General features: G+C 39.1%; 1 protein-coding gene across 1 annotated transcript in view; it reads left to right on the top strand.

The window, feature by feature from the left end:
* The first annotated feature begins 207 nt into the window (after positions 1-207).
* klf7b (Kruppel like factor 7b) overlaps positions 208-10402 on the top strand; it is an 81629-nt gene continuing 71434 nt past the window's right edge. The window contains exon 1 of the mRNA XM_059342442.1: positions 208-613. Within this exon, the coding sequence (XP_059198425.1) occupies positions 512-613 (102 nt within the window). The 5' untranslated portion in view covers positions 208-511. The remainder of the gene's footprint in view (positions 614-10402) is intronic.

Here is a 10402-nt window from a genome sequence, read left to right as displayed (position 1 = left end):
CGCCCCCTCCCTCAGTCTCAGCGCCTCCTTAATTGGACGCCAGTGACATCATCAACCCTATTTACCTTATTAGGTCACGCATGAAATTGACTGACAGGTGGCTCCTCCCACACTCTCCCTCCCCTCTCGCGCCGGTCGCCTGGATTGCAGCGGGGTCCAGTCTGCTGCTGGAGGAGCAAACCTGGCAACCTGGCAGCTCGTACGGAGACCGATTGGCAATCTGGCAATGCGGAAATAGATCTGGCACCCCCCGATCCCGGACTGTGGAGAGAGGCGTGACAGAGCGAGCAGAGAGGAGAGGGGATTGCATTGACAAAGATAAAATAATCAACTCTTTCTTTCCTTTTTTCTTTTTTAATTAAAGTGCTCAGGTGCGCTCATCTGCACCAGCTGGGGGGTTTCCAGCGTTTGTTTTCCCACCTGACAAGTCTGAGAAGAAGGAAAGAAGAAGTGCGTTTTTATCGCTTGGATTCGGACTTCTTTACTGACTTTTTCCTTTTTTGCATCAAGCATGGATGTGTTGGCGAATTACAGTATTTTCCAGGAACTCCAACTCGTTCATGACACTGGTTATTTCTCTGCGATGCCTTCCCTGGAGGAGAACTGGCAGCAGGTCAGAGATGATGCGTTTTCTCTTCTTTTCCGGGAAATCGAAAGGGGTTTCAGAAACTGGGATGAGATACCATGTGTGTGTGCTGGTTTGTGTTTTCTCTCCGTGTGTATGTGTTTTAATATTTTTTGTAGTGTTTTGCATCACTAGAGCGCTCCGGAGAGGCAGCAGCAGCCCCGTGTAGTTGCGTTAGTTTTTTTTTCGGGGTTTTTTTCGCTCACATGGAGCACGGCGAGGTCCGCTGACAGGAGAAAACACACACACACACACACACACACACACACACACACACGGGGTGAGGAGGAGGAGGAGGGAAAGGATACAGATAGAGCTTTAATGGCATTAATGGACAAAAAGCATTTTTTTAAATGTGTAAAAACTAGCCATTTGCACATTTACGCACACGCTCCTCACTAAACGACTGGTTCCTTACATGTAAAACAGGCTACTTAAGGGTTAAACCTCCTAATCATTCATGTTAAAGCAGGGACGTGTCGCTGTTGTCCTGTGAAATCCCCCCAATGATGATATTCAGATTTGGACCAAAAAGGCTTTTAAAAGCTTCTGTTAAAAAATAAATAAATAAAAAACGCAGGTGGAGCTGCAAATGCTGCGTTTCCTACAGCTTTGCTTGATGTTTTGGTGATTTGGAGGTTTGTTGGGTATCAAATTCAGCTGTTGTAACACTTTCTTATCTCATGCTTGTTGGTAATATGAAATATTGTTGCATAAAACTCCAATAGTGCTGTTTTTCTTGTCGCTCCACCAGGCTGAGTGAGAGTGAGAGTGCAACATTAGAGCACCACGTTGATCTAATTACGCTCAAATTCAGCTGTTTTACCGCTTTTTAAATGACTTATTAATGCATTTCCACCTTAAGTTTACAGTTGTAGAGGTTGGGCTTTCCATCAAGGTTTCAATGATTTTTTTGTCCTGTTATAATGAAATATGATGGACTTGAGGCTGTATTTAATTGACAGATGGGCCTCTGAGTGAAGGTTGACTGAAGGCGAAAGTAGAGTGATTTTGTTTTTAGGGTCTGAGCTCATGATGGAGAACGCAGTTTTTAGTGTGACTGATGTGATCGATAGACCGGCCTGTCAGCCTGATATGTTTGGATCATCACACACACACACACACACACACACACACACACACACACACACACGAACACACAGATGGCCATGGAAGACGGACACTTCCTTAATTGCTCGTGACTTCTTCTTAAATAATATATCCACATCTGCCACTGTTTGTTTGCAGATAATCCTGCTGAATTATGCATCATCACCCACTATAGAACATACACTAGACTGAGCATGAGGGTCCACACGCTGTCTTTAACCCTTATGTGACGTGTAAAATATTTACTGTACTTGCATTAAAATAGATTAAAGGGAAAGCATGCTGATTTTCTGTGTGCCACAGAAACATGTGACCACATGGTTACTTTTGTGGTCAGTGGGCAAAAAAAGAAGCCTTTATTTCCTGTTTCTTCAAGTTCATTCAGAGTCGAAATGTAAATGAAGATTAAATGAAGAAAACAGATTAGGAATCAACAGAGAGGCAAATTTAATCGTAGAAAATCAGGTGAAATAATATTTTCCCTTAAGTTTCCCCCCATTGCACTTGAGAAATGGAAGCTGTTAATTGGAAACCACCTTCAGTCTTGTGTGTAAGTGTGTGTTGCCACCTTTTTTATATTAATACACTCAAAGTGTCCCCACAGGTCCCTGCATGGGACAGAATCCACTCACGTGGTGCTGGTTGGGTCCACAGTGTGTATTATGAAAGGGTTGGACCATGTGTAGTCCTGAATGAAGCCCAGACTGCATCTCTCCTCTCTGACTGTCTTACTGACACAAATTCACACTGCCTCGTCCTATTTTTAGTCCAAACAGAACATAGTTTCATCCCCTGTAACCTATTTTTTCTGTCTGTAATCATATTGTTAAATGATTGAGAGGTTTCATAGAGTTTCAGGTTTTGATGTCATGTCTCATTTTCCACAGAATGGCTGGAAAAGCTGTTTAAATCTGTGCCTCGAGACGGGAATGTTGAGCTGGGGGAAAAAGTAATTCCACTCAGTTTATCCACACTTTTGCAGAAAACATATTTCAGACGTATTCAAATGCTGTCAAACTGAAATAGGAGTACACTGTAAGGTATGGTTTGAAATTTGACAGCAATGTGACACCAGAGTTTTGGAACTTGGACCTAAAGTGAAGGGCTGCACCTGTTTTCTGGTGGCTAAAGTGCCATATGGGCAGGTTTGTTGTTGATTTGGATCTCCATTAGTTGTTACCTTGGCAGCTACTTAAGGCAATGACAGGTAATTGAAAGCTGTCTTCTTGAAGGAGCACTAGGCTATTTTTTTGAACGCTAATGTTGCTGCTGGCCTGCTTGACTTTAATCCAGACATCATGGTTTTTCTGGACACTTGACCTTTTCTCACAAAGTATATGAATACATACAAGATCATGGGCTATATATATATATATATGTATATATATATATATATGTATATATGTATATATATATATATATATATATATGTATATATGTATATATATGTATATAAATATATATATATGTATATATATATATATATATATATATATATATATATATATATATATGTATCTGTTGACATATCTGGCCTCTTACATTCTTATGGTGTAATAGAACATTTAAAACATACTTCTTGTCCATAATTCTACTTTTTGAGAGAATACACACATTTAAAGAGACACTTTGTCTATTGCCAATTCCAACTGACACTATTTGCTGACTTTTGTAATATTTGCCCAGATTATTGGCCAAAAATGTGTCATTCAAACTTTGGCCTGCCCTCAGAGGCAGATAATAAAACAGCAAATAAAGCTTATCTGTCTGTCCATAAATATCTAATGGGAATTTTACTGTGTCTATGTGTCGGGAAACAGTGAGTCACGTTAATATGTAACTGTCAGGGAGTCTGTGTCTTTCTGCTTGATGTGTAGTTTTTTGTTGTTGTTTTTTTGCCCCAAATGACTTATGCTTAAACTTCTGGCTTAATAAGGAAACAGCTAATTAGAGCAAATTTTTATATTATTACTTATTGATAGTGTGGTGTAACAAAATCCAAGTTATTCTTGGATGTATTGCCTGTTGATTTTGAGCTTATTTTTCTTTTCTTATTGTGAATGGTAGCAGTTTCCCTTTGCTTCTATTTGTTGTGCTAAGCTATGCTAACAGCATCCTGAACCTGTCTCTGTATTGAAAGCAAAAACTATTATTCTTCTATTTCTACTTTTTGCACGTATCTCATCATATTTGTGAGTGTATCTTTGAAGAAAATCTCCATTTTACTCACACAAACTACCATGTGAGTTTTTATATGCTGCAGAGAGAGCATTTTTTTTTAATATAAGCTGAGTTTTTCAGTGTGGAAAATGCTGTTATTGTGGATGGAAGGCCAAAAATGATAGGAAAAGATGTGTTTTTGTCAATTTTATCTGCACTAGTGGGGACAATCTCAGAGAGACGAGAGACACAAACACACACATGCTGAGACCAGGCACACCCACATTTTTTCCACTCTTGTTCCTTCTGTCTCCCTCTATCCCCTCATTCACTCCATCACACACACACACACACACACACACACACACACACACACACACACATGCTCGGCTGGCATGCACTAATGGAAAGCTATGGTCTGGCAGGACTCATCCCGCCACTTTCGACAGTAATTGGCCGTTTGCTGTCAGACGGGCAGAGAAACACACACACACACACACACACACACACAGACACACACTCTGGCAAACACACAATCCGTCAAACACACACACACACACACACACACACACACACACACACACACACACAAACAAACAACCAGATTTGTGTGTGTCATCTATCTTTCCTGTCTGTCTCTGCATCATGCTCCTGGTCTTTGTTTCCTTGTAGTGGCTTCTTTTATCAGCTGCTTTGCATCATGGCTAAACATGTAGAAAACACACACACACAGACACACACACACACACACACATACACACACACTTTCTCAGCTGTCTATCAGCCTTGTTGCCTCTGACAGTATGAGCCCATGTCCTGCATATAATTGCTGCATCTTGCAGGTCTAGAATGATGCGATGGGCTTTAGGGATTTGTGTGTGTGTGCTTGTGTGAGTGTGTGTGTGTGTGTGTGTGTGTGTGTGTGTGTGTGTGTGTGTGTTGAGTGTCCAAGGATAAAATGGCAAACCCAGACTTCCCAATTAGATATAATCCATTTATTTCAAAGCAGAGCCATGCCAAAGTCTGCGTTAAAGGAAAAATAGAGCGGGACAACAAAGGGCCGGTGTGGATGAAAACTGAATCGGAGGCTTTGGTTCCACAAGGGTGAATACAGATCTGCATTTACGGACTCGTTCTATACAGTAAACGCACCCTGCATGCAGGTAACCAGACTCATTTAGAAGCCTAACGGAGCTTTAAACTGGCTGATTGTCACACAGTGTCTGTCTCTTAATTTATGTACTCTGCATGTCTGTAGTTCTTTTCAAGCTGATTGATTTATTTGCTGTGGTGTCGTTACAGCACTGTGCTAGAGCAGCCAGTCCTGTGCAGCTGATATAAAGTGTCTCCATTAGGCCTGACAAGCCTGCAACCTGCAGCCCTGCATCTTTCTCAAGAGGGCATGCTTTCAGTATTTCACAGATTCAGCCATTGCATGCATGTCTGTCCAATCTTGCTGTGTTTCTGCAGAAGAAATACTCACCAATCACTGCTATTTTTCATATTCTTCCATTTTACACCCACTGCTAAAAGCACAGGTCAAAAACAACCAAAAGCTCGCCCTGAGGCAGAGCTTTCTCTCCACTTGTGTATCGCCACAACAAGCTCCATCATCTCAAACCTCTATTAACAATTCACTGTATCTAAACCGAGCCACTAATACCACAATAACACAGTCTTAGCATTTGACTCGTGGAGCTTGTTTGTTCTTCAACACAGCCTGCGAGGAAATGCTGCAATATAGGTTAAATTTGGGTAAAAACATTCCCTCAAGCATTTTTTATGCAGCAAAAGTTTTAAAAGTCTTGTTTACTCCCACTTGTTTATTATTATTATTATCATTGAATTCTTAATCAGCCACATTTCACACATTTATTGCAAAGTGATGTAAAAAAAAAAAAAACTAGCACATTTGCAAGTCAAAATTCACAACGAAACTCATATAAAGGCATAATAGGCAGGAAAAACTTTTTAAAAAAAAAGAACCCAACAATGTATAGATTCATGCAAAAGTAATCCTTCTCAATCATGCATGCCCTACTAGAAACATGTGGTGGTGTCTCTGTCTGCAGAGTCGCTGCTCTCTGCCACCTGCCTCTAGTTTCTCTTTCCTGGGATGTTTCTGTGTGTCACCCTCTGGCATGAAACTACTGAAATAGTGGACACGGCATTGCAAAAAATGCAAATATAGCGTGAGAAAATGCCAAACAGACAAAGCCCTTTATAAAACGAGAGTAAACCTAGGATTGGGTTAAGTTTGAATATTGTGTTTACAGACAGTAAGCACCAGTTCCTGCATAGTGTGCCTTTAAGATCCAGTTTGGACTGAAACATCTTGTCACATTCGGGTTCCTGCTTTTCTAATGATAACGTGCTCACAAATGATAATCAGACTTTCCTGCTAGAATCCATAGATTTTTAGAAGTTTGGTGTGTTTCATGTATTAAAAGTGGGCTCCTGTACAAGTGAAACCAGTCACTCAGTTGAACAAAGATCAGAACAGTTATAAGATACTCAGCGGGCTGTGCAGCTTCACAGTGTCTATTGTTTCCCCTTCCTCTCTTCTTTTAGTAACCTGTTAACCCGCTGCATGAACTGGGTTTTCTGTCTGTCTCACACTCTCCTCCTCTCCTCCCGTGGCTAGAGGCTGGCCCTGGGAAGTTTGACAAGATAATGAATTGCCATGCATGCTGCAGTTTTTCACATTTCACAGCCCAGTAACTCTGTATGTAGGGATGGAGGGAAGGATGGAGGGGGAGGGGGGGCGTCGAGTGAATAAGTGGAGGAAAGAATGAGAGAGAAAGAAATACACCAGGAGACACAATACATGAGGTAAGATGAATAAACGCAGGTGAAAGTTAGTCAGTCACTCCATCTTCCTCTTGTCTCTCTTGCCATCCGTCCTGTGTTAGCACACACACGCACACACACAGTTATGTAATTGTCTGTGGTGCACAGCTGCTTCCTCATAGTCACAGCAGAAAAAAAAGAGGAAGACAAGGGAGAGAAACAAAGGAATGGAGAGAAAAGGAGGAATGGGATGACAGGAAAGTGAGAGAGCGACAGAGAATGCGGACAAAGGTGAAGAGAAGAAAGAATGTCGCTGCAGATTATGTAATCCAAAAGTCAGAAAATATACCTTTTATAAAAGGCAACTCAGAACTCAATTTGTCATCTTTTTCTGAATACATCACCTGGAACTTTTACTTCTTCCATAGCCATATGGCAGTATTACAATTCCAGCACCAATTAATCAGCTACTTTAATTAAAAGAAAATTATGAAACAACTTTATTCTATTAATGATTTGTGTAAATGATGTTGTAAAAACTGTAATATTCCATTAAAATGCAATGATCTCGCTGCTTTTCTACTATCATGTCATCATTTTGACTCTTGTTGAAGCCTGTGTTGTACACTTTGGTCTTTTGTGAAATATCTTAACTAATATCACATGGATTGCAATGAAATTTGATAAAATCCTTCATGTTCCTTTAAGGATAAACCCTAGTGACTTTCATGATCTTCTGACTTTTTTCTAGTGTCACCATTAGGTCAAAGTGTTCTCTCATCCACCACTAATGACTTACAGCAGCTTTTTGTACAGACGACATGGTAACTCCACACAGTCACCACAGATTCATGGAGCTTAAAGCAGATGTTGTACAAGTGGAACCTGATGTTTTGCTCTTATTGCTGACCTTACAACACTGTCACAAGCTAATTTCTCATTTCTAAGCTAAGGTTGGAATAGTTATACTAGAGTTGTGGTGCACTCTCAATCATTTGGTTTAAATCAGTAAAAAAAAACTCAGCCTGGGTAGTCTTTTACTCATCTCGATGTTCCAATAAAAATCAAACCTGTTTCATTTGCTTTGTAAGTTTTGGCTGATGCAAATAGTGAAGTTTAGTGACGTGAACAAGTCTTGGTTCTCTTGAACTGTGAGAAAAGAGGAGAACCTGATGCTGAAGTGAACAGTGTTATAATTATATTATAAGTTGGTGTTAAATTCAGCATGTGACTGATCCACCAACCAACACTTATTCTTTTGATCTAAATGGATTATATTGATGCCAAATTCACAAGAATACTGTCAACAGATGAGAATTTTCTCTTGTGTTTCAACATTCATGTGGGGTTGTTTTTTTTTGCGGAAACGTAATGTAATTGTTTTATTGTCTTGTTTCTTTAAGGGAGTTTGGTGTAATATTTTCCTCCAGGAACAGGATGCTTAACTATCTTAACATGAATATAGTTACATTCTTAAAAATCCTGCAAGATCCACAGTCTTTGCACTATCTCATGCTCTGTGACACTGTCTTGGGACTTTGGTCTTTAAAAAGTCTTTTAAAGTCTTCCATTCTATGTCAGAATAGTTGTGTTAGACTTATTATCAGATTTTATTTAGATGCCAGCAATGATAGTTTTGCAGCCATGTTTCTATTTTTTTTTTTTTTTTTTTTGAGAGGGAGTGTGAGATGTTGTAAATGTCAGAAATGACACATAACAACTATTTTGAAATATAACTGAGGCCGACATGGTTTTTACCCCTCAGCTGCTTGCAGTTTCATTTTCCAGCCGAACACACAAGGCTCAGGTCGATTAGCAGAACTCTGGGCTGTCTTTATGTGTCAACCCTGTGATTGACTGGCCACTTTTCCAGTGTGACCTGCCTCTTGCCCTGCTGCATGCTGGGACAGACTAACGCCCACTGTGACTCTGAACAGGACAAAGAAAATGGATGGAAGTCTAAAATATGATTACTAAGCACATAATTATTGAGTACTTTTTATTTTTTGCCTTTACTGGTCATAATTGGGAGATGCTTGCATATGCTGTTGATAACTATATGAGTGATATTTTAGTCCAGTGACAAACACAGACCAGAGAAAAACATTTGAAGCTGTAAAAGAAATCAGATCTGTAAAAGCAGAAGCCTTCAGACACAAACACGCCTCTTCACTTCTTACAGTGTGGAAGCTGGTGCCAATATTCCCCTCAATATGAGCCGCTCTAATCACTGCATTCATTCATTTTCTTTTTATCGTTCTCCCAAACACACACAGTTATTGTCTTCTCCTCATAATTTGAAATCACTCGAGTAAAACACACACACACACACACACTCACTCACCCGAGAACCCATAATTCAGTAAGTGAATAAGGCACTCAGTCTACGGTGGCAGAGATTAGATAAGAAAGTGAGCAGTCAGACTGCCGCGGCAGGAAAGCAGAACAAATGAACTGCACTCGTGATGGAGGGAGCTTATACTGTGAAAGCCATAGCCCTGATCTTTCAAGATGAGTGGTTTTTTATGGAGGGCAACTCTCCAGCACTATTCACCATGGAGCCCGATTACTGCCGTTTACAAGGAGATTTACCCATTCATCTCTCCATGCTTCTAGCACGCTGTGGATATCAGCTATTGTCTACTTTTTTTTGTATTTACAAGGAATTTATTAATAAAAAGTCTTACCCTTAAGGGAAGGTGTTTGTTTGCTGTGGTTCCTGCTGTGAAATGAGAAAACTGATATTGGTTTCATCTCTGTGGCTTCAGTAGAAGTAGAAGTTTAGCCTAGCTTAGCAAAGCCTGAAAGCAGGAGAGGACTGCTGTCACAGCTGCAACAACTGCAGCACTGTCTCAGTAAATACTGTATACTATAATGCTTTTGCTGTGTATTTGTGGTGGTCAGAGCTCAAAAGTGAAACTCATGAGAGTAAAGTTATTCCACAGTCATCTAGAGTTCAACTTTGGTGAAATTAAGAGCTGTAATTAAGAGTTCAAGATTCACTTTATTGTCACTTCAGAGAATTGTATACATTTTTTAATTTGCAGCTGTTGTGATTTTTGATTATTTATTTCAGTCGTTCTCTGGCTCCAGCTTCTCAAACGTGACTATTTGTTCTTTATCCATTTTATATAATTGGACATGAACTATCCTTGAATTTTGCACTGCTGGTCCAACAAAAACAACTTTTGTATTAATAATTAATAGTTTAGTAGTTTTCCACCAATATGCATTGTGTTATATATATATAACTCTGAAATAAAACAGAATGCAATCATTTCCAAATCCTTTTTGGCATATATTCAATTGTAACCTGTATATTTCATGTTTGAACTGATAAAGTTTTGAAAACATATTCAGATTCTTAATTCAGAACTTGATTTAATCTGGGTGTTTTTTATACAAAAATGAATGCCAGGTCACAGAGTGTGTTTTTAAACCAGGGTTGTAAAAAAAATTAAAATTAAACTTTTTGTATTATAATACTTTTATTAATAATAATTTTAATGTCATAACATTCAAAATATATTTGTTTTATTTTTAAACTTTGTATCATGTTAAACTTATAGTAATTTTAATTTTATAATATATTTATTAATTTATTAATTTCTATAGAACATGGTCGCCCATTAAGTTGGAATAATAATCTTTCCATGAAATGATTGTGACAATGTGATTTATTCTCAAAACTTTATTAATCAATTTCTTCCAAACATA

Source organism: Centropristis striata, chromosome 10, assembly GCF_030273125.1.
Source record: "Centropristis striata isolate RG_2023a ecotype Rhode Island chromosome 10, C.striata_1.0, whole genome shotgun sequence".
In the NCBI taxonomy this organism is placed as follows: domain Eukaryota; kingdom Metazoa; phylum Chordata; class Actinopteri; order Perciformes; family Serranidae; genus Centropristis; species Centropristis striata.
The sequence above is the reverse complement of the archived record's forward strand: the minus strand, read 5'-3'. Positions and strand labels throughout refer to the sequence as shown.